General features: G+C 47.1%; 1 protein-coding gene across 3 annotated transcripts in view; it reads right to left on the bottom strand.

The window, feature by feature from the left end:
• Positions 1–618: 618 nt before the first annotated feature.
• Positions 619–25,366, bottom strand: part of LOC144755965 (ATP-dependent RNA helicase DHX58-like) — a 102,762-nt gene continuing 78,014 nt past the window's right edge. For all 3 annotated transcript variants that reach the window (XM_078645412.1, XM_078645413.1, XM_078645414.1), the window contains 3 exons: positions 24,695–24,885; positions 13,947–14,040; positions 619–4,068 (listed from right to left, as the gene is read on the bottom strand). In XM_078645412.1, coding sequence (XP_078501538.1) covers positions 3,883–4,068; positions 13,947–14,040; positions 24,695–24,885 — 471 coding nt within the window. In that variant the 3' untranslated portion in view covers positions 619–3,882. The remainder of the gene's footprint in view (positions 4,069–13,946; positions 14,041–24,694; positions 24,886–25,366) is intronic.

Genomic DNA, 25,366 nt, shown 5'->3' with positions numbered 1-25,366 from the left:
CTATCTTGGGGAGGGGCCTGGCCTACCCTCTAGAACCGGTCCTGGTTAGCAGGCAGAACATGAAACAGATGTTGACTCCAATTTGATTTAAACCCAAACTTCAACACTTTTCCAAGAATTGCTGGCCAATCCCTCTGTCCTTTACATAGGTGCCACTTGCTGTTCCACCGGCCCTGCGCATGTGCAGATGGAGCACCCAAGAAAAGAAAGGGCAGTACAGGAAATGGGCAAAGCGATATTAACAAAAAATTGAATAAATCCCCCGTGTGGGTATTGCCATGCAGCTGTGTGGAATGCTAGTTTCATGGCGCTTGTCACTAGGCAGTTAAACCTGGGCTGAGCTCCTGAAAACATCTGCTCCAGATGGGGTCCACTTGAATAGCTTCTGTTTGTGCCTGTGTGAAGCGGAATGAATCCTCCTGTAAGCTTAGAAGGTGTCATCATATATTCCTGTTCTACCTACCGCCCTTCCGACATCATAACATCATGATGGATATCAAGGGTATCCAATGGGAAGGAAGAAAGCAACACTTTATAAAGTAAAAGAGAACCCATCAAGAAAGCGCACACCCACAAATAAAAGCTGTGAGTCAATGCGCATGGAAGAAAAATCTCACATTAAGGTGCACCCGTTTATTTGTACATTCTCCAGAAAATATAAAAATATTTTTATGTCAATTCATTTTTGCTTTTCTTTTCACATTCTCACATATTGAATTATGCCAATTTAATTGCGAAAACTGATTAATTTAAATGAACTATTTAAATTAGGAAGCACTATTTCAAAACAGAGTATACTGGACAAATATTTATAATGTTTATGATGTTTAAGCATCATTACCTTTTTTAAAACAGCAGGGGGTTCAAAACTCAAAGCAGAAGTATTATGCTAATTTGTTTATATTATATATACAAACTAACTGGAAGACAAAAATAAACAAGTGCTTTAAATATTTCATGATTCAAAAATGCCACCTTGGGGTTCTGCAGGCTAAAGACATAGCGCCCTATTCTAATGTTACCATAAGACCGTGGGGCCTTTATAGAGCCTTAAAGCAAGACCGCTTACTTACAAACATATACCTTTATGTATGTATAAAGAGAAATAGAAAGTCAAAGCTCTGTGGTTAAGGTTACATTGTATATTGCATCCACCATGTAAAAATCGAAAGCCGCGTATGCAGTAACGATGAGTAAACATTGACATCACAAATCAGGATTTAGTTCATTTAGATCACAACATATTTCTTCTGATAACTTTAAGGTCTTCAAATTTTACTCAAACAATTATCATTATTTCAACTACTGATCCAAAATAAATACATATATTGTACCTATATTGAAAACAAGTACATTCAGTGACCTGTGTCCTATAATGCATAAAACGGGTCTTAGGCTATAAAAATGCAAATCAAATCAAAATATACTTCGGATTTCTGTGCCCCAGTAAACAATATGTAAACAATAATAATACAAATGTGCAATTTCTTAACATGTGTTAATAAGATCAATACATTCAATATAGTACTAAATTAAAATGAGGTACATGTTATTAATATAAACTTTTCCAGGATACATCTGTGCAATTTGGACAAATGCCAGACCAACATGTTTGTCATTTTCAGCTGAAGCCGGATTACCAGAAATACCCCCTTATCCTGGTGCTTCCACTCCGATGGAAGTAGCCGTTAGGATTCTCTACTGATTCCACTAATGTAGCCTAAGATGTATACAATTAAACAGCCACAATCCCCTGAAGCTACTTCCAAAAACACTACAGCTAGACAAATAACTTCCAGTGCATTCCAGCCCCTGCCCCCCACCCACCCCATCTCTTTTTACCCTCTGAAAGGCTTTAGAAGCATTTAGAAATACAGAAGAAGAGGTTACTCCAAACAGTCGCAGCCATTTTTATACTTTTAGATATTTCAGATCTGCTTCTTCCAACTTAGATGTAGGAGGTGCAAACTCCATAGGTTTCCCTCTAGCACTCGCACGCATGGTTAAAACAACACTTTTATCTCCCCTGGATTATGGCAGCTGAATATATCACAGTCTACCAGCTTGATCCACTTTTCTCTCCGCATCATATTCAGAATGCAATCCCCACAGTGTATATGACCATGAGAAGGTCATCCTGGTACCACTAGACATTACATCATATCTTCATTGGCTTGTAGTACGCAAATGGAAATAAAGACTAGGTACTGCTCTGTATACATTTGGCTGCTGTGGACTCACTTTTTAATCATAGAAGCTTGTGCGTCACCTCCCAAACCATAACGTATGTATGTGTACAGTGAAGGTTCACCTAAGGGTTTATTGCACTACATGACAGACATTTTTTCTTATCGAGTTCAATAGTACTCAGTTTATTGAGCTTGGGAGGATGGAAGGCGAGGTAGACCTCCAAGTATTCAAACCTGGAACACTGGGGTCAGGTACAGATCCCTGTAGTGGATGGTTGAGTTTTCTGGACCACCAGACCCAGATAGCCATCTGAGATTTGTGATCCCCTTTTTCAAATTAATCCTTCTGGTCTACTGACTGTTTAAGCTCCAGGTTGCCAAGTTTTGAACGCTTGCCAATCCTCTCAGAAACCAGAGCAATCAATGGAAATTTAAAGAAGGAATTAAGATCCATCTGTTCCAACAAATGTTCTTCAATAGCACCAAAAATCATTGTGCATAAGTTGTACTGCAGAAGTTCCATAGAACATAATATAGAATAATAAAAAATCTCTTACAAGGGAATGACCATTTAGTTACCCGCAACAATTTGCAAATGCAAATGTCCTCAAGTGGCGCATGAGGAGCGGCACAATCTAATTCAATCTATCGTACCTAAAGGTCTCGATTGTCGAAAGAGGAACCTCCACTACCACTAAACTATTGTTTAAATGGCAATTAAGTTGAGTTGAGACTGCAGCATCAGCTACAGATCGAGATACAAATGACTAAATGAATAACCACAGGCATCCGATGAAGGCCACTCAAAAGCTCAAGCTGCTGATTCATTGATTTTGGATGAAATCAGGTTGTAAAATCACAGTATGATCTGGTGTGGGTCCATTCAGGTAACTATCCAGCTGAAGCACGTCTGTGGCGTATGTAGGATGACATGTCTGTCCAGCGAGGGCCATCTTCTGGAGACACCCTTACGTTCAGAACATCACTTGAGCTGCTTACGAGGTGACACACACCACAAAAGCAGGCATTATGCTACAGATAGCGATGACGTTTTTAGTGAACAGTTGGGAAGTAGTTTGAAGAATGAGTATCAATTTGACATCAATTTCTTTCAAATAAAATGGAACACTGGCTAATTTCAGTAATAGCTCTATTTACTTTACAAGAATGACATATTTCAAATACTGCTTAAGAGGAGAAGATGCTCTAGTATTGCTCTTCATATTTTTTAAATTAGGAAAATCTACGCCTGTTTAAAAATGTTATGAACCCTTCTCTTTGTTGCAACAGATCTATGGTGTTTTTGTGTCCCTTTGAGGGTAATGTGCAGCAAAAGCTCACCAACTTATTGAAAGTACATGCTATACAAATACCACATACATACACACGTAAGATTGAATTAGCAGCAGGGTTCATAAAAGGAGTCAGATTTTCTGCTAAATCCTAAATGCAGTATAACATGCACAAAAGAATAGACTCCTAGTGCAGACAGTAAAAGGTTTTGAGTCCCTATGTACTGACCTAGAAGATCTTAAGTCACATCAATCAAACAGTAGATTTGTAGAGCACCACTTGTCATCCGTGAAGGTATCCAGGCCCTTTGATTTCTAGAAGTTTGGAGTGTGATGAACACAGAATGCATGTAATGCCTCTTAAGGCTGTCCAAGTAGAGTGGATGAAGTCACCATCAGTCTCAATCTGAGAGGTCGGAATAGTGCAGCGCACACACCTCTTCGTAGTTCATCTCTTCAACAGCAAAGGGCACGTCCTTCCATTTCTTGTATGTCTTCCTGTGACCATCCGATGTCTCCACAACAAAGTTTTTGATGGAAATGGCAGGAAGATTGACTGCCCTGTAGACTATTTCCATGCCCCACTCCTGTGTATGAAAAGTATGTTAGCAAAATAACAGTAGGTCATCATTTTGGTTGATAAAGTAGGTCAGAGCACGAAATGATGCTGCTTGTGGTATAGGGTGGTATACGTTTTATCACAAAGATAGTTTACCATCGAGACTTAGGGAGAGAACCTCTCATGTCCCCAATTTATAGGGGCCCAGAGACTAGAAGATAACAGGAGTGCAGACACAGAGAGATGCAGGGGTGTAGCAGAAGGCAATGAATAAGAGGCAGAGCAGTGTGGGGACGTGCAAAGATTCAGTGGGATGAGCACTGTGGTGCAAGGCAGTGCATCATTTGAGGCGGCGGCTGCAGGTGAGGCCCAACAACACTTATTTGTGGGGACTGGCAGTTATTTTTCCTCATCAGACTTTGACCCAGGGCAAGAGAGAGAAAAACACACAGAGAAAAAAGAAGGAGGAGGAAGAGAAAGATAGAAAAGACGTGCCAAATGGAGAAAGCAGGAACCTGCAACAGTGCAATAAAGGGGTAGGGAGTGTCTGGTAGTGGATGAAAGAGGCATGAGGTGGAATCAATCAATCAATCAATCAATCAAAGCATTTGTATAGCGCACTACTCACCCGTAGGGTCTCAAGGCGCTAGGGGAGGGGGGGGTCCGCTACTGCTCAAACAGCCAGGTCTTGAGCTGCTTCCTGAAGGCGAGGTGGTCCTGGGTCAGGCGGAGGTGGGTCGGGAGGGAGTTCCAAGTCTTGGCGGCGAGGTAGGAGAAGGACCTTCCCCCTGTGGTGGCTCTACGGATGCGGGGGACGGCGGCGAGGGCGTGGCCGGTCGATTGAAGCTGGCGTTTGGGAGCGTAGAAGTTGAGGCGGCTGTTGAGGTATCCTGGGCCTTGGTTGTGCAGGGCTTTGTGTGCGTGGGTGAGGAGACGGAAGGTGATTCTCTTGTTGACCGGGAGCCAGTGCAGGTCTCTCAGGTGTCCGGAGATGTGGTTGCGACGGGGGATGTCCAGGATGAGTCGTGCTGAGGCGTTCTGGATCCGCTGGAGTTTGGCGGTGGTTCCGGGGATCCACCGGAAGATCTTGCGTAGCATGCGTAGGATGTTGAAGCACGACGAGGAGACGGCGTTGACTTGTCTGGTCATGGAGAGGGAGGAGTCCAGGATGAAGCCCAGGTTGCGTGCGTGGTCTGTTGGTTTGGGTGCGCTGCCTAGGGCGGGGGGCCACCAGGAGTCGTCCCAGGGTGAGGATCCCAGGATGAGGACTTCCGTCTTGTCCGAGTTCAGTTTCAGGCGGCTGTTCTTCATCCATTTGGCTACCTCTTTCATCCCTTCGTGTAGGTTGGCTCTGGCGGTGGCGGGGTCGTTGGTAAGGGAGAGGATCAGCTGGGTGTCGTCGGCGTAGGAGATGATGTTGAGGTTGTGTTGAGAGTACACATCCTTGGTATTTGGCACACAGACATACAACAGCAGCAGCTCCAGAGAAAAACGCTGGGCACCGGCACTTACTCTCTTAAAAATGAATCACTGGTGCCAGGTGTACAGTAGGGACTTGAAGAAATGCTCTGAACAAAGGAACATCTTGGCACAGAGGCAGTTCAGAATAAAGAAGTGGTGTGGGTGGAAAAGAATTGCTTCATGTGTGGAAAAGTGGTACACCATTGTGCCTTTAATTAGGCTGGGTCACCCCTCCTGCTCCCGACGCCTCCTGACGCCTCCTGCTGCCACTGCCCCGAGCGACCCAGCCGCCGCTGAGCCGCCCGCCTGTGCCGTTTTTCCCACCGTTTTTCCCGCCGCTGCCCCCTGCGGCCCCGCCCACCTTCACCCCATTGGCCGCCCCGCTCCCGCCACCCAGCTGACCCGCCCTCCCGGCTCCTGATATAAGGGGTCTGCAGTACGTGTTCTGGAGTGACCATTGTGCCTTTAATTAGGCCGGGTCACCCCTCCTGCTCCCGACGCCTCCTGCTGCCACTGCCCCGAGCGACCCAGCCGCCGCTGAGCCGCCCGCCTGTGCTGTTTTTCCCGCCGTTTTTCCCGCCGCTGCCCCCTGCGGCCCCGCCCACCTTCACCCCATTGGCCGCCCCGCTCCCGCCACCCAGCTGACCCGCCCTCCAGGCTCCTGATTTATGACGCCCACAGAGCGACCGCGCAGCGGACGCGCGCAGCGGGAGCACCGAATGAGCGCCGAAGGTGCGCCAAAGGTAAGCCCGTCTGCGCCCGTCCGCGCCTGGCCCACGCCCAGTGCCAGGACCCCTGGCCCCCACCAACGGAAGCCGACCCGACGAACCTACGACGCCACCGACCTCAACGCACTCAACACCGGCCGAACCCCGGGCTGCTACCGAGCCACACCGAGACGCACCCACGGACCCTTCAGCTGCCACTCCTGCAAGTTCACCTGCACCCGGACCTGCACGGCACCAGCACCCACCAAACCGAGCACCAGCAGCACCCACCTGAAGTGCATCCTGCTCAACACCCGCTCCGTCCACAGACACGCCGTCGAGCTCTGGAACCTGATCGACACCACAACCCCAGACATCGCCTTCCTCACGGAAACCTGGATGAACGCCTCCTCAGCGCCCGACATCGCCATCGCCATCCCGGACGGCTACAAGATCATCCGGAGGGACTGCATCAACCAGACAGGAGGAGGCATCGCCATCATCCACAGGAACACCATCCGCATCACGACCAACACCGACGACACCCTCGCACCCGCCGAGCACCTGCACTTCCAGATCCACGTCAACCCCAAGACCACCCTCAGAGGCACCCTCATCTACAGACCCCCGGGACCATGCACACAATTCAGCGAAGACATCGCCGACTTCATCAGCCCACACGCCCTCCCCTCCGCCGACTACATCCTCCTTGGGGACCTCAACTACCACCTGGAGAACAACAACCACCGCAACACCACCACCCTGCTGGACAACCTCGCCAACCTCGGACTCAAGCAACTGGTAGACACCCCCACCCATTACGCCGGACACACGCTCGACCCGGTCTTCTCCTCCAGCAAGGACATCGCCTTCAGCCACGCCACGGGACTCCACTGGACGGACCACAGCTGCGTCCACTTCAGCTTCAGAAGGACCACGCTCCACCATCACCAGCAACAGATTCCCCGCAGAAGCTGGAAAAAGATCACTGCAGACCAGCTCGCTACCTCCCTGAGCAAGAACCCTCCCACCAGCACAACGAACCCCAGCCAAGCGGCCACCAACCTCACGAAATGGATCAGCAACTGCGCAGACGACCTCGCCCCTCTGAAGACCCCGCCGAGCAGACCCAGCAGCAAGAAAGCCCCTTGGTTTAACGACGAACTCAAGAACTCCAAAAAGAACTGCAGAGCACTCGAGAAAATCCGGCGCAGAGACCCAACACCGGACAACATGACTGCCCTCAAGCTCGCCACCCGAAAACACCACCAACTGATCCACGCCACCAAGAAAACCGCATTCAAGGAACGACTGGACAACAACGCACACAACAGCAAGGAACTCTTCAACATCGTGAAAGAGCTCTCCAACCCCAACGCCGGAAACAACGACACCACCCCTTCGCAAGACCTCTGCAACTCCCTCGCCTCCTACTTCCACAACAAGATCGCGGACATACACAACAGCTTCAGCACCCAACCGACGCACGCCACGACCGAACCACCGCCCCCCACCACCACCCTCCGAGCCTGGACCCCGATCAGCACCGAAGACACCATCCGCACGATGAACTCCATCCACTCCGGATCTCCGACAGACCCCTGCCCTCACCACGTCTTCAACAAGGCCGACGCCGTCATCGCGCCCCACCTGCGGGACATCATCAACACCTCCTTCGACATCGCCACCTTCCCGGAGAGCTGGAAGCACGCCGAACTCAGCGCTCTACTTAAGAAACCATCAGCCGACCCCACCGACCTCAAGAACTACCGCCCCATCTCGCTGCTCCCGTTCCCGGCAAAAGTCATCGAGAAGACCGTCAACAAGCAACTGGCCGCCTTCCTCGAGACGAACGGTTCCCTCGACCTCTTGCAGTCTGGCTTCCGGGCCAACCACAGCACCGAGACCGCCCTGATCGCAGCTACCGATGACATCCGAGCCCTGCTCGACAACGGAGAAACAGCGGCCCTCATCCTCCTGGACCTCTCCGCAGCCTTCGACACTGTCTGCCACCGTACCCTAGTACAGCGCCTCAGCAACGTCGGAATCCAGGAGAAGGCACTGGAGTGGATCATCTCCTTCCTCGCCGGAAGGACACAGAGAGTCCGCCTCCCCCCGTTCAGATCGGAGGCCACCGAAGTCATCTGCGGCGTACCACAAGGATCGTCGCTCAGCCCCATGCTGTTCAACATCTACATGAGCCCCCTCGCAGCCATCGCACGCCAGCACAACCTCAACATCATCTCCTACGCCGACGACACCCAGCTGATCCTCTCCCTCACCAACGACCCCGCCACCGCCAGAGCCAACCTGCACGAAGGGATGACAGACGTAGCCAAATGGATGTCGAACAGCCGCCTGAAACTGAACTCGGACAAGACTGAAGTCCTCATCCTGGGATCCTCACCCTCCGCCTGGGACGACTCCTGGTGGCCCCCCGCTCTGGGCAGCGCACCCAAACCAACAGACCACGCAAGCAACCTGGGCTTCATCCTGGACTCCTCCCTCTCCATGACCAGACAAGTCAACGCCGTCTCCTCGTCGTGCTTCAACATCCTGCGCATGCTACGTAAGATCTTCCGATGGATACCCACCGAGACCAGGAAGATGGTCACCCAGGCCCTCGTCACCAGCCGTCTGGACTACGGCAACTCCCTCTACGCCGGAACCACCGCCAAACTCCAGAAGAGACTCCAGCGGATCCAGAACACCTCAGCACGACTCATCCTGGACATCCCCCGCCGCAGCCACATCTCCAGACACCTGAGAGACCTGCACTGGCTCCCGGTCAACAAGAGAACCACCTTCCGGCTCCTCACCCACGCACACAAAGCCCTACACAACCAAGGCCCAGGATACCTCAACAGCCGCCTCAACTTCTACGCTCCCAAACGCCAGCTTCGATCGACCAGCCACGCCCTCGCCGCCGTCCCCCGCATCCGAAGAGCCACCACAGGAGGAAGGTCCTTCTCCTACCTGGCCGCCAAGACTTGGAACTCCCTTCCGACCCACCTCCGCCTGACCCAAGACCACCTCGCCTTCAGGAAGCAGCTCAAGACCTGGCTGTTCGAACAGTAGCGGACCACCCCCCCCCCCCCCCCCCAGCGCCTTGAGAGCCTCCGGGTGAGTAGTGCGCTATACAAATGCTTTGATTGATTGATTGATTGAATAAAAAGGAATACTGAAATAGGAAAGAGGGGAGGAAAGGGACGGTAGTGCAGAAGGTAGCATAAGAAGTGGGAAGGGTGAGAGAGGAATGTGGGAGGCTGAAGTGTGGTTAAAGCACCCTAGAGAAGACATTGCTCGGTGGTGGGATGGCAGTCAAGCAAACACAGAGGGAAGACTGAATGATATAGCAAAGTGGATATGTAATAAAGCTGCCAAGGAAACCAATTCCTCACTCTTGGACAGTAATCATGTCAAGGAATAATAGCCCTCTGTACTACTGGTAGGTGACCATATCATAAAATGAACCATCAAAGAGTAGTGCCAACTGGCACCTTGAACGGGCAACCTAACATATATCGGAGATGCATTTAGTTAGGTTGTGATAACGTCCATTCTCCGTGTGACTGCTTAGATCCTCTCTGACTTTTGGAAGAGTAAATAGTAGAAATGAGACTAGGAGAGGTACCTGTTGCAGAGGTATGTGTTTAGGGAAACGTAGCATGTCATATTCCCTAGATTAAAAAATTACTGAATTAATTTCCCACCCTGCACCCCTGCAAACCTCATAAAACAGCTATGACACAATAAATTACAATTAACAATTAAATTGAAGTTTAAAAAAACAAAAAATTATGAACTATATTTAAAAACATTAACAACAATTATACAATTTACACAAACAATTTATAATATTCACCATTAAAATATAAAGATAATTTTAAAAAAATCAAATTTTTATAACTATATCTTTGTAAAAGATATTAACACAGATATTTTTGACAATGATATTACTTACCTTAAAAAAGAGATATATTTTTGTAAATGATATTTCTGCATCACATTTTTCTGTATCATGATATAAAAAATTCGATATTCGTGTGACTCGATATTTAGTCCAAATACCGTTTTTAGGGCTCGGCCTACGTCACCACTTCGTCAGAAGTGGGGTGGAGCTCCGAGCCGTATTGTTAAGGGGCTCAGAATCGTGAAGTAAAAATTCCTCAGTGCGCGAGAATTTTTCGTGGTGTTGTGTGCCATCTGCATGGTCATTGGTCCTCTGACGGGTGTGTTTTTGTAAGTGTTCACGCAATAGGCCCTAGGAATTTTTCTCTATTCACTTCCTGCATTTTCCGCGCTAACCCGCGCATGAGAATGCCATAAATTCCCAATTACCAGATGTCAGGGTCCATTAGCGCATTCACGACTCTGTAGTTTTCTTGAGCTGTATGTGCGCGCATGCTGTCTCCCCGTCCAGGAGAATGCCATAAATTAGCAGCTGTCAGAGGTGCCGGTAATTGAAGGCAGATGCTTGTTTTTCAATGCTGCTTTATTGCCGTTGCACGTATTTATATATTTATTAACATGCCGATTCTTAGTAAAGTACAAGTCAAAGGCTAAGAAAAGTAGGTTATTGCAGTGAACTATTTCAATAATTGCAAACCCTTGTTTTTCAATGCTGCTTTATTGCCGTCGCACGTATTTATATATTTATTAACATGCCGATTCTTAGTAAAGTACATGTCAAAGGCTAAGAAAAGTAGGTTATTGCAGTGAACTATTTCAATAATGGCAAACCCTTCGTTACAGGACATAAGGATTATTATAGTGTGAGTGCAGAGTGGTGAGTGCAGAGTGGTGAGTGCAGAGTGGTGAGTGCAGAGTGGTGAGTGCAGAGTAGTGAGTGCAGAGTAGTGAGTGCAGAGTGCTGAGTAGTGAGTGCAGAGTAGTGAGTGCAGAGTAGTGAGTGCAGAGTAGTGAGTGCAGAGTAGTGAGTGCCGAGTAGTGAGTGCAGAGTGAGTGTGCAGATTAGTGAGTAGTAAGTACAGAGTAGTGAGTGCAGAGTAGTGAGTGCAGAGTAGTGAGTGCAGAGTAGTGAGTGCAGAGTAGTGAGTAGTGAGTGCAGAGTAGTGAGTGCTGAGTAGTGAGTAGTGAGTGCAGAGTAGTGAGTGCAGAGTAGTGACTGCAGAGTGAGTGTGCAGAGTAGTGAGTGCAGAGTAGTGAGTAGTGAGTGCAGAGTAGTGAGTGCAGAGTAGTGAGTGCAGAGTAGTGAGTGCAGAGTAGTGAGTGCAGAGTAGTGAGTGCAGAGTGAGTGTGCAGAGTAGTGAGTGCAGAGTAGTGAGTGCAGAGTAGTGAGTGCAGAGTAGTGAGTAGTGAGTGCAGAGTAGTGAGTAGTGAGTGCAGAGTAGTGAGTGCAGAGTAGTGAGTGCAGAGTAGTGAGTGCAGAGTAGTGAGTGCAGAGTGAGTGTGCTGAGTGAGTGTGCAGAGTAGTGAGTGCAGAGTAGTGAGTGCAGAGTAGTGAGTGCAGAGTGAGTGTGCAGAGTAGTGAGTAGTGAGTGCAGAGTGAGTGTGCAGAGTAGTGAGTAGTGAGTGCAGAATGAGTGTGCAGAGTAGTGAGTAGTGAGTGCAGAGTAGTGAGTAGTGAGTGCAGAGTAGTGAGTAGTGAGTGCAGAGTAGTGAGTAGTGAGTGCAGAGTAGTGAGTGCAGAGTAGTGAGTGCAGAATAGTGAGTGCAGAGTAGTGAGTGCAGAGTAGTGAGTGCAGAGTAGTGCGTGCAGAGTAGTGCGTGCAGAGTAGTGCGTGCAGAGTAGTGAGTGCAGAGTAGTGAGTGCAGAGTAGTGAGTAGTGAGTGCAGAGTAGTGAGTGCAGAGTAGTGAATGCAGAGTAGTGCGTGCAGAGTAGTGCGTGCAGAGTAGTGAGTGCAGAGTAGTGAGTGCAGAGTAGTGAGTGCAGAGTGAGTGTGCAGAGTAGTGAGTAGTGAGTGCAGAGTAGTGAGTGCAGAGTAGTGAGTGCAGAGTAGTGAGTGCAGAGTAGTGAGTGCAGAGTGAGTGTGCAGAGTAGTGAGTGCAGAGTGAGTGTGCAGAGTAGTGAGTAGTGAGTGCAGAATGAGTGTGCTGAGTAGTGAGTGCAGAGTAGTGAGTGCAGAGTAGTGAGTGCAGAGTAGTGAGTAGTGAGTGCAGAGTAGTGAGTGCAGAGTAGTGAGTGCAGAGTAGTGAGTGCAGAGTAGTGCGTGCAGAGTAGTGCGTGCAGAGTAGTGCGTGCAGAGTAGTGCGTGCAGAGTAGTGAGTGCAGAGTAGTGCGTGCAGAGTAGTGCGTGCAGAGTAGTGAGTGCAGAGTAGTGAGTGCAGAGTAGTGAGTGCAGAGTAGTGCGTGCAGAGTAGTGAGTGCAGAGTAGTGAGTGCAGAGTGAGTGTGCAGAGTAGTGAGTGCAGAGTAGTGAGTGCAGAGTAGTGAGTAGTGAGTGCGTAGTGAGTGCAGAGTAGTGAGTGCAGAGTAGTGAGTGTGCAGGGTGAGCGTGCAGGGTGAGCGTGCAGGGTGAACAGTGTGTGAGCGTGCAGGGTGAACAGTGTGTGAGCGTGCAGGGTGAACAGTGTGTGAGCGTGCAGGGTGAACAGTGTGTGAGCGTGCAGGGTGAACAGTGTGCGAGCGTGCAGGGTGAACAGTGTGCGAGTGTGCAGGGTGAACAATTCCAATCCAAACCACATAATTCTATTACACACCACATGCATACACTCCATAACACATGGCTAAAAGACATTGCCATTTACAATGCCATTAGCTCTAACTCGAAAAAATCCGATCCCTATTGCATTTCCAATGCTTGTTTATTTATGTTCTCAAGCAGAAAAAAAAATCAAAGCAGGGTTGCATTGGCTGGACTAACTGTGGTGTGTTTCTAGTCTACATTAGTGAGAGAGGTGAGCACTGGCTTACTGTGCACTGTCAGGCATTGGGAGGAGTTAAAACAGTGCTTATTTTGGGCCTGTTGTAGTGGGTGATGGGTGCTTGGAAGGACCTGGCTTGGCAGTTCGGGCTGGACTGTTCCCATGGGGCACAGGGTCAAGACTGATTTGCATATAGTTGGGTTCAAACTGGAAAGGCATGGTGAGCAAAAAAACGATGGATTTAGGCCCAGATCTTTGTACTGGGGTGAATGTATGACATTGTTCTGCATTCTGTCCATCATCTGTTGTTTTTGCATTTGGCACTTATTTTGGGGGCTCAAACTTATTTTCCCTGATCATATTTTCACCCAAAGCCACGGAGTAAAAAAGGGAGAAACTGTAGAAGGAATAGAAAGATAGGAAATCAGTGATAAAGAGAGAAAGCAGAGAGGAAAAACAACCTGCAAGAGTGAAACAAAGAGATAAGAAGAAGAAAGAGAAGTGTGATGGTATTAGGCAAATTCATGATGGGCTCCTAATGAAAACGTTGGGCTTCGGTACCATTTCTTTTTAATAATTGAGCACTGTTTATAAAAAAAAGTCCTGATGACTGGTGTCTGGTCCAGGGAGGCAGAGCATCAACAGCTGAACATCTATCTACATGACAACATGCTCAATTCCCACTTGCTAGGACATTCTGTTCTCATAAATCTAAATAAGCCTTACTTTTACACAACTAAAAAAAGAACAGATTTTTCACTAATTATTATTTATCTTGTCTACCTCCTAACAGTCACATGAGAGGCGGACTTTTCACTTGACGGCCCATCTTGTCTGATATGTCACAAGACAATGAACTAGGTCAGTTTTGGCACAGGCCTTTGATATAATGGAAGCAGGCAGAACTCACCTGTCCGCATGTGCAGCTGATCAGGCCGCCTGCCTCCCAGTCTATCATTTTTCTGCCAAGATCTACTGGAGTGTCGGACACATTGTAGTAGATTCTGCAACAAAGAGAAGAGATGGATGTGTCAGAGCTGTGGAACATCACTTAAAAGGGCTAACATATGCAATTACAGAGTGGACAGGGAAATGCTGGTTTACGCCAAACACAGAGGTACTGCTGGTGGGTGGAAGCAAAGATCTCTGGAGTCCTGTAAACAACCCTCTTAGTGGGAGTTTGCCACAAGGCAGAACTAATCTAGAGATACAAATGAATGCAGCGCTCCAACTGATAAACAAAGTTCCATAGAGCTAATTTGTTACAACTGAAGCGACTGTGCAGGATCATGCCTTATTGTGTTCCCAGGTTTAGTCAAGCCACTCCTTTTCTGGTAAAGATTTACTAGCTACCTGTAATAAGGTAGCTGAATTAGATGACAGAATCCCCACTCTACTTCCAATGATGTCTCGCATGGTATGTACCTGTAAGAATTCTAAGTACCTCAACATTTTGTTAAGTGTTTCGCTTTCGGAAAGCCAGACTTTCTCTACAATGGCTCTCTCTTTGTGGAATGCTGTCCTCTTGATCTTGAGAAGTAACGTACGAGTTACTTACCTTCGGTTACGATGCATCTAGCAGAGACGTTGTCTAGCCGCAGATTCCTTAACTTAGAATATCCCCATGCATCAGACTGGATCCGGAAATGATTTTGCAGCAGCACCTCTGCGCGCCAGACGGCGCCACACGACCCCGCCCCAATGTTGTCCACGGACGTGATGTCAGCGAGGTCATATAAGTCCCTACCAGCGCGCTGACGTCCGTTTTCTTCGGAGAAACGTTTCCGCTGCACAACGCGGAGCCACAAACAAAACTGTGTAAGTAGGGGAACAGTGTGCGAAGGATGAAAAATCCATAAATAAAGAAGGCGGATGGTGCAAAACACCATCATAAAAGACAGTATCAGACACTGTCTACACATAAGTGAAGAAGGAAAGGCAGAGCAAAGCTCTGAGAAAGAACCCTGCAAAGCGAACTGTGGATCCTTCCCAAAGTAAAAGGGGAGAATATATCAACAAAGGTAGACTGTTATTACCACGTAGAACTGTGCCGGCCAACAAGGATGAAGCACAGTAAGAACAACAATCTACTGCAAGAAGGCATGAAAAGAATGGCACTTCCCCTGTAGTAATGGAAGGCCGAAACACAACCCATAAGCCCCCCCAAAGAAGACGACTATAGAGGAGACAAGAGTCCCAAGTCAATGGAGAAGGCGGGAGGGAGGGAAGGCAACAGGAGAAATAGAAGAATTTCCTGATGAAGGTGAATCAAAAAGCACAGTTTTGCTGGAAAGAAGCCACTTGGAGGGAGGCAGCCGCATATGGCAATTCTTAAAGGGGGCGCAACAAAGTGAGCACCCTGGAAGAAAACCAATGGCAACTGAAAGGAGGCAAACTGGAGAAGCCCACCTGGCAAGGTCCACGCAGAACGGGGAGGATGGGTGGGTGTTAAGGAATCTGCTGCTAGACAACATCTCTACCAGATACATCATTACCGAAGGTAAGTAATTCGTACATCTGATAGAAACATCTAGCCGCAGATTCCTTAACTTAGAATAGATACCACAGCCATACCCGAAGGGGGAGGTGGGTCTGCGACAAAAAAAAGAAAGTGCCCAAGGCACTGAGCTGGCAACAGTGAGGGACTATGGGGAAGGCTGTGGTGGAGCAGCCAGACAGCAAACCAAGTAGCTCGGAATAGCAAAAGACAACGGGAGATAAGGTATCACAAAACTGCCAGAATGGCACAATACCATACCTGTGTGAGTATGAGATGTAGAAACGGCATTAGCCATATCCCATAACAGAAGAGAGAGCCACAACGAAGGGAGGAAGAAGGACTACTCCCAGAGCTCAAGGGCGCACTAAGTTGACACCAACCAAAGCTAGAAGACAACATGGAGAGAAGTAACTAGTGCCTACCAGGCTAGCCCACGCAAGGGAGGCTGGAGAGGCAGCATCCAGGAAACGAAGGGCAAGAGGCAGGGACTGAGCAACGTGTCAGAAGTACAGGCGGGAACAAAAGACACAACAAGTGCACACTTAGTCACAATCACGTTGAAGCACGCTGATGCTGACCACCACTAGAACATGCATGCACAGAGCCAACAACCACGGAGACAACATGGTAGCGTAGCCAAAATGAGCACGGGACTGCCCAACAAGGCAGCTTGAAGGCCAAGGTGAGAACTCACCCATGAGAAACAGAGAAGCGGGGCGCAGCACTTGGGACGACTTGCTGCAGAGGAGCTGTTCAACAGGCATAGAGTAGGGTGACACCCAAAGAAAAAGACACATCGGAAGGGAGTGGCAACAGAGGCATCGAAGGTGCCAATAGGAGTGGTGAAGAGAAATCCAAATAACTATTGAAAAGAACCTCAGATCTCCAGTCCACCTCCTCCGACTGGGAGGGGAAATGCACCCCCCACGGAAGAGTGGGACTGTGTAGTACATGAGCTTCAAGAAAAGAGTTTCCTGAAGCGGGGGACCACCCCAGGGAGTGTAACGCAAAGAACCCTTATTGCTGAAGATGCAGGACAAGGCACCGAAGTGCACTATAAACACCGCCGTGCAGAACGAAGGCAAGCTCAAGTACAAGCACTGAATTGCTCCTTGAAACACGGAATTATAGGGCCAGACCTCGCCCAACGAAGAGAGATGGAGATGTACAAAAAGGGAAACTCCACGGGCAATCCGCGGATATATATATATATGCTACCGCTTGTGAGCAAAACCGCATGGGAAGTAACTAAAGTGTTAGCGTCTTTAGCGTCTTTAGCGGTTCGAGCTAAATTAAAACTTGTTTGGTGACCAACACGCGCTGCACAAGACGTGACACCTAGAACTGTAATCAGTAGCGCATCTGTGCGCGGTAAAACAAACCCCGAAGAAATCGGAACAAAGGACTATCCGAGGACTAAATTCTTAAAGGGGTAGAACAGCATTTGATGTGAACCGGGCAAACACGAGAGCGTGTTTACAAAGGAGCAGCAGGCATACGGGGAACTCTGCTAATTCTGAGGAGTAGAAAGCAGATAACCGGCGACATAATTTAAAAGTGACACACCAAGCTTAGTTTCACGTGCAGTGAAAAAGAAGAAATTACTCAACCTTGCTTGCTGACATGGCAGATAAGTCAAAAAACCGCCAGCAAAGGGCGAGTGAACTGCTTAATGACGATAATACCCCCACAACAAGTACAAACATAAGAGGAAACGTGGGAGGTAAGGAGAAGGAAAACAGAACATTTTTGATTATTCTGAGGGAGTTACAGCAACAAAAAATCTTAGAAATTCACAAATGGTGGGAGAAAACAACACTGGAAAAGTATATAGAGTATAAAAGAGTTCCTCGGGGTCTCAGAATACTCATCATGCCCACCCTGAATGATTTAGACCCCGATTTAATCAAATTGTGGCAGACGGACACAAATGAATGCTCCTTCAAACTCATGAGGACTCTCATCATACATGCCGAAAGGAAATTGGAAAAGATCACAAGTGTAATTGAGGCACTAGAAGTTGAACTGGCAAATATTCCTGAGACAGAAGAAAACAAAGAGTCCATTGAAAACATGGAGAAGAAGGTAGCTAAACATGAAATGGAAGTGGAGAAACGAAAAGCTAACAAATTTATGAGAGACAGGCTGGACTATGCAAATGGACGGATTTACATATTCGCTCATAAATATGATACTTTGAGGAGCCGGGTAGTGATGGACAAAAGTGCAGGAACAGAGAACACGGATGTGATTGATAGTTCGGAGATTAGTTCAGCTGATGCAATTGGCCCAAATGATCACGCGACAGAGGGAAAGAGGCCGAGCGAATACATGGGGAAGAGAACCATCGAAGCCCCAAACAAAACAACAACTAGAAGGGGCAGAAGGAGGAACAAAGGCAAAGAGAGGCAAAGGAAAACAAAAGTAACATTGAAGAAAAGAATAACAAATGCTGATAACATAGTCATCAACTTATCAAGTAAAAAGTTATCAGATATGCAACTCAAACTACTTAATAGAGGACTATCCTACTGCCCCAACAAAAATATTGATGTACCTAATGCTCGTATTGACCTTTATAAATTCTGTCGTAAAGTCAAATTGAGAAAATACTTTTCTGAGAAAAAACAACGGAAACCAGAAAACCCACTTGAAAAAAGAAATTTGTCCTCGATTACCAGAGAGGACATACCAACTATGAGGGCACTAACATCAAGTGGGGAAACCGCATCATCCAGTCTAAAACTGAATGAGAACCTACCTCAACTGGACATTGAATTCTGTAATCAATCTGGCATACCAACAACAGCGGGGGTGAAAGTGGATTGAAGAAACAATCACGATTTTGTCCACAATTGCCACCAGGTAACTTTTCCATGACCTTTTCCATGAAATAATGGTGGAGGAAATAGCAAGAATCTCTGGAAAACCTGCCAACAACAACAAAAAGGAAATAAGAAACAAGAACAATCTCTCGCCAAAGGAATATCAGGCGATGTCGGAATTGAAAAATGACTCAACAATAATAATAAAGTCCTCAGATAAAGGAGGAAATGTTGTTGTACAAAATGTAACGGATTACATCACAGAAGCTAAAAGACAACTGAGCAACAAAGACCATTATGAACTACTTAAAAAGAACCCCATGGAAGGTTGGACGGAGGAATATCATTCCTTACTATTGGGATGGAAGGATAAAGGTCTGATCGACTTCGATGAGTATACATACTTAAAAACAGATAATCCAAACACAGCCACTATATACTTTTTACCAAAAGTACATAAGTCTCTCAATAAACCACCAGGAAGACCGATTGTGAGCTCCATAGGGTCATTGCTGGAGACGATATCGAGATTTATAGATGTGTTCCTAATGAACTATGTAACCTCTCTACCTTCATATCTGAGGGATACAATGGACTTTTTGAAGAGAATTTCAGGAATAGAATGGAAAACGACCTATCTGAGGGCAACAATAGATGTGGTCTCTCTTTACACGTCAATACGCCCAGAGGATGGGATAAGAGCCATTCAAAAGATCTTGGAAAGACGATCAGTAATTCACTTGGAACACTCTGTGATGTTGACTGACATGTTAATCTACTGTCTGACACACAATGCCTTCCTGTTCTTGGGGGATCTGTACCTGCAAAGGCAGGGGACCGCAATGGGGACAGCTTTTGCTCCAACATACGCTAACCTCCTGATGGCCGTCTGGGAGAACGAGATTGTGGACCAAGAACAGAAGAAACACTCAAAAATCAAGCTCTGGTGTCGTTTCATCGACGATTTATTTGTCATCTGGGATGGAGGGAAAGAAGAGCTCCAAGGATTCATTGATTCGTTGAAACACAATAAATACAATCTTCATTTTACATCTACTGTCAGCTCAACAAATCTTGTCTTTCTGGATGTAGAAACCTTTGTGAAAGATGACCGCCTATGTACTAAAATACATAGAAATCCTACATCCTGTAACAGCATACTCCATGCCAACAGCGGGCACCCAGTGAAACTCAAATGGAGTATACCGTATGGACAAATGCTACGAGCCAAAAGAAATTGTTCTGAGATCAATGACCTGGAACACGAAATAGAGGGAATGAGTCAACGGTTCCGGGAAAGGGGCTACCCAGATGAAGTTATTGAAACGGCAAAATCTAGAATGGACTTAAAGAAAAGATCAGACCTTCTAGTACCTAGAAATAGCAAAATGAATTGAATGACCATGGAAACAGAAGGAACAAACAACGCGACACGCTTGATTGTGGACTTCAACAACCAGAGTGATGAATTTAAACATGCTTTACGGAGGAATTGGAACATCTTACTCCTTGATGAAACTTTAAAAGAAAACCTAACAGCATTTCCAAGTATCACTTATAGGAGAACGTCATCCCTACGTGACATTCTAACTCAACGTCACTTACAACTCAAACAACCAAAAAAGAACTCATGGCTGACAACACCTGGATTTTGGAAATGTGCCAAATGCAAAGCCTGTGAGCATGGCACTAACATCACTGACTATAAACTGCAAAACGGAAGAATGGAGAAAATTAGGGACCACATAACATGCAAATCAAAATATGTGGTCTACAGACTTCCATGTGGAAAGTCCTATATTGGAAGCACCATCAACAAACTCAAATTGAGGATCCTCCAACATCTGCGTGCGATCAAAAATGAGGACCCCAACTACCCCATGGCTAAACATTTTGCTGAGTGTCATCAAAGCAACGCCAGTCTATTGAAATATTCAGGAATCAAGCTTAGTAAACCTTCAGAAAGAGGGGGAGATCGTACATTACAGCTACGTAAACTTGAATCAAGAATGATTCTGGGGATGGGGACAGAATACCCATATGGACACAACCAAGATGCAGAACTATTTGTACATTTGTAAATTTGCAATAACAAGACTCCAGTCGAAGAGTTTGAACTTCAATATCTTGAGGCTAGTTATATACAATTGTACATTGGGGTAAATAAGCTGAACAATGGTGGGGAAATCGCCAGTTGAATATTGAATGAATTGATATACAAAGCAAGAAGCGTGATGATTAGAGGATCGATGGGCTATTTGAATTGTGATGCCATATGTAAATAGACCAAGGTGGTCTTTCACAGGAGTACCTCAAATTGAAACAATTTACTAGAACAATGTACTTTACCATATGAAATGCAATCACACTAAGAGAGACCTAAGTGAAATTTAAATTAGAATTCTATTTGAGGACACAAAAAAGTACATGTACATAATGTAAATGTTAAGCATTGGATATTTCATGCAAAACGACAGACCGCCTCATAAATATTGGTCGCAATGGAGAACACACACTCCTGTATATATTGTACATAGGCATCAAGGAATCCAAATCAGAATATAAACAATCAGCCTTGCAGAGAATTATGCTATAGGGACTTGACAAAGAACTAGAAACATTTGTTTGAAACGAGTACTTTACCATGAATTGAATGTTTCTAGTCTGTATTCATAAGATGTATATCAGTACGAAATGAAATCGCTCAGTATAATTGAAAATTTACATGTACTTCACTGTAATGTTTGGTATTCAGAAAATGGCGACCATTTTTTGCCATAGAATGCAAGCAAGGTTGACAGTCTAGAATAATAATGGAAAGAGATGAGGGTACTTGCACTAAGCACTTTTTTAAAAATGGTCTAGACTCCAGGGACTCTATGGTCCAGTGGAAGGCTAGGAGTAGTCGAAACGCGTAGGCCGTCCAATTTACTGCACTGAAACTTTTGCACATGGTGTGTAAATAAAGTAATTTTGAAAAAGAACTTACCTGCTGCTGTGCCGTGACTTTCCGCCATGAGGGGATGAAGAGGCGTGAGGAATCCAAGAAATATATATATATATATTACAGCTCCAGCTCCTAAACCATCTTTCAGGAAACAGCACTCGTAGACACGATGCTGATTGCGCCCCCATGAATTTGATGTAAATACCAACATACTGTTGAAACTAATGAGATTTACTCATTTCAAAATGGCGCGCTCAGTTCCATTGGTGCTAAAGTCCGTCTTTAATGTTTAAACCACAGTAGTATCTATAACATTTGGCTGACGAGCGCGGTGTAACTAAAACTGATGAAGGCTTGTAGCCGAAACGCGTCTTTTCGTTTGCTCTGTGAAAAATAAACACGAGTGTGTACATCATCGTGTCTACGAGTGCTGTTTCCTGAAAGATGGTTTAGGAGCTGGAGCTGTAATATTTGCGAAGCCCACTCGCGAGTGCCTGGATTGACATAGTGGGACCTGGAGCAACTATATATATATATATATTCCAAAACATTCCTGTTTGTTTTGGATATATATATATATATATATATATATATATATATATATATATATATATATATATATATATATATATATATATCTCTATCAAGAAACACACTTCTTCCTCGTTTTCTCATGGCGTATAGGAGATAGTGCCAAAAGACACAACACTAAACACCGTGTAGTGGTAAGATAACAGCGTCTGTGGACGTAGAGCGCCCAAAGGGACCTCCATGCCTGCCTGGCGCATAGCATAGCTAAACAATAGCATACAGGTACCCCACTTGGCGTATAGCACACCCCCAAGAAAAACAGGTGAGCACCTCTTAGGATAAACCACAGGCAGAGGACAGAACACAAACAACCTGTGGAACACCACCACAGTAGGCTTACTGCCAGCCCAAAAACGCATAGTGCAACTGGTGGATGCTAAATGAAAGGGTAACCATCCCAGAACATGACAAACTGGTACCTGTGAAGTCCAGACCTATGGTGGAGGGCGAAAGGCCGCAAGGAGGCGCTGAACTGCCGATTCGGCATGGGCATCAAACAAAAGGACCCCATCAAAGGGTAGGTCAACAAGGCGTTCCCAGATATTCTCATGGAAGACCCCATCCCGCAACCAAGCATGGTGCCGTAGGGCCACCGAACCAGCCATAGCTTGGCCTAAGGAATCCGCATTATCCAGGGCCGAGCGGATTGTAAATTCCGCCAGATCAAGAGCTGCGCTAGTGGAGGTGAAAATATTACGACTCCACGACTCCAGTCATCTAGACTCCAGGGAGGAAGGAAGCAGCAGCTGAGGCATGGAAGGAAAAGCAGCTTGCAGAACAAACCCCTGAACGAATAAGCAAACCGGATCATGTGGGGCAGGACGGTGGCGGTGCAAGATAGAACGAGCCACCGGAAGCAGCCAAGCCCACATGGCATCATGAAGAGAAGCTTCGAATGGCAGAAGAGGCTCTACATTCCCTGACCCGGGGTGGAGTACATCCAGCAGAGGGTGAACAGGCAGGGAGATTAAAGGTGTTTGCATACTTAGAACACGGGTGTCCAAGGAGACAACTCGTATAAACGCCGCACCGGCCTCGGTAGCCCTCCAAGGACGGGACAGTAACTCATCCATGGGTAAGGGCTGTAAACTAAGCCTCCCACCCAAAGGGGGTTGTCCGGTGAACTGTGAACTGCGGATGAGACCAATGTCCAAAAGAAGGAAGCCCCATTGATGAATGAGGGTCTTGATGGGGCTCCTGATGAGGTGGGGAGTCCGACGGTGCCACAAATTCCAAGGGGGGGAAGAGGCAAGGACAGATTCGGCATCCACGGATGTTGAGGCGACGCCGAACTCCCCCGAAAGCCTCCGGAGAGGAGTCAATAATCCGGCATCGAGGAGGTGCCAGGGCAACCTCTGTTGGAGCTGACCCTGCCCTGTCCAGCGCTGACTCAGCCTCATCCGGCGCCGACTCGACCTCAACAACGACAGGCTCCGGTTCCGAAGAAGGGAATGGTGCCAAAGCCAGGCATGCAAGCCTACGGCTTCGGAACGGCGCCGACTCAGACTCAACCACAGCAGGGTCCGACTCCGAAGTAAGGAATGGAGTTGGAGCTGGGAAGGCAAGTCTACAGCGCCGAGCCCGCCTCTGAACAGGCAGTCGCTTGTCCGGAAGGCCAAGGTGGGCTTGAAGCAAAGCTGCGAGCACCAGCAACCAACTTTGACGCCACAAGGAGCACCACTAGACTATGCGGCGCATTAGGGGTGCTATGGGTCGAAGAGGGGGACCCAGCCGGGCAGTGCCCTGACGACGCCATATCTCCATCATCCCTAGAGGCAAGGGGTGCAGTCAGCGCCGGGGGCGAACCCGCCGGCGAGTCCACTGGAGAGCCCGCACACAGCAGAGGCACCAAGGATGCCCCAGGTAGAGGAGGGGACCCAAGGGAGGTCTGCAGGGCCGCTGCATAGGCCTCCATTTGGGTCCGAGTCGCCCCAGCACCAGAATGAGGAGGATAGGGGAGAGACGACTCCCGGGGGTGCACGTCCGGAGAATTCCGGGAACCAGTGCCCCCGACAACAGAAGGAAGGGAGGTTGCGGACCTCAGCGAAATGCACCGTGACTTACCCGGAAGGGGGGAATGACGCACCCGGGAACCAGACGGCGACAAACGCCGCAAATGGAACCCACTGCCACTGGGACCTGCCGCCGAAGAGGAGGTCGGGGCCGTGACGACTCCGACTAGGACAGGCGAGCCGAAAACCGCTTCATCCAGCGCTCCCGCTGGGACTTTGGCTTGAGGTGTTGGCATGCGTCGCAATCCGTCGAGTCGTGGTGTTCGTCCAGACACCACATGCAGTTAAGGTGTGGGTCCATCGTTGACATTTGCCGCGAACAGGAGGTACACGTTTTAAAACACGAAGGCATTGCACACTATTCCAGACGCGAAGCGTCAAAGGTGCCTGACATAGGCCAGAGGAACAGCTAACTCGGTATGCGCGTTGCAGGCGGAAAAGAAGGAAACTGACCTTAGCGTGCCGGAAGGGACTTATATGACCTCGCTGATGTCACGTCCGTGAACGACGTCAGGGCAGGGTCGTGTGGTGCCGTCCCCCGGCGCGCAGAGGTGCTGCTGCAAAAAAAAATCCGGATCCAGTCTGACGCCTGGGGATATTCTAAGTTAAGGAATCTTCGGCTTGATGTCTCTATCAGATGATAATCTATCTTTCTGCTAGAAGCATAATCTTTGGTTTTAAGAGTCGGGTCATTGTCATTTATTCTTCCTAGAACGTAGAAACCATATGTTTAATGTTTTACCAAAATAAAATATATTTAAAAAATAAAATAACAATACTTACTTAAAGTCAAGACTGATGTTAACATGATGCGAGTTCTCAATCGTGCGCAGGTCGTTTCCATGGGCGACTGCTTCGTTGCAGTTTCTACAGTAAAGCCGAACATCGTGTGGTCGGAATGTCCTTTTCTTTTCATCTAATTTCTGTTGTTTCATTTTCCTGGAAATGATTGATTCTGTTTGCAGTTTCCGGATCTAAATAGAGAATGTGATAATGCAGGCAATTAAAGATATTGAGCATGAATGATGAGCAGGATACATGCACAAAGGTGCAAAACCAGGGGACATGCACAAAGGTGCAAAACCAGGGGCCTGGATAGCTGAGCATGTCTTAATGGAGACATTCTTTTTTTTAAGTTCTTTTTTTTTAACATATGCTCAACAATCAGCACAATCGGGAGACAGTTAAATTGAATTACAATATCTTTGTTTATTATGTAATGAATGGTACATAGACCAACTCATTGCATGTCAGTACCTACCTACCTACACTACTTCCCTCATAGACCTCTGTAGGTCTTGCTAGGCTCCCCATATCTTCTACCATTTCCTCGGGTACCCCCTACTCTTGTATTTTGTTTTTTCTGCTTGCCAACTTTTCCACTTTGTATAGTCAGAATATTGGTTGTAAATGTAAATGTATTGCGACTTATATAGCGCACGTATCACCCGAAGG

The sequence above is a fragment of the Lissotriton helveticus genome, chromosome 5_1, assembly GCF_964261635.1.
Source record: "Lissotriton helveticus chromosome 5_1, aLisHel1.1, whole genome shotgun sequence".
NCBI lineage: Eukaryota > Metazoa > Chordata > Amphibia > Caudata > Salamandridae > Lissotriton > Lissotriton helveticus.
The sequence above is the reverse complement of the archived record's forward strand: the minus strand, read 5'-3'. Positions and strand labels throughout refer to the sequence as shown.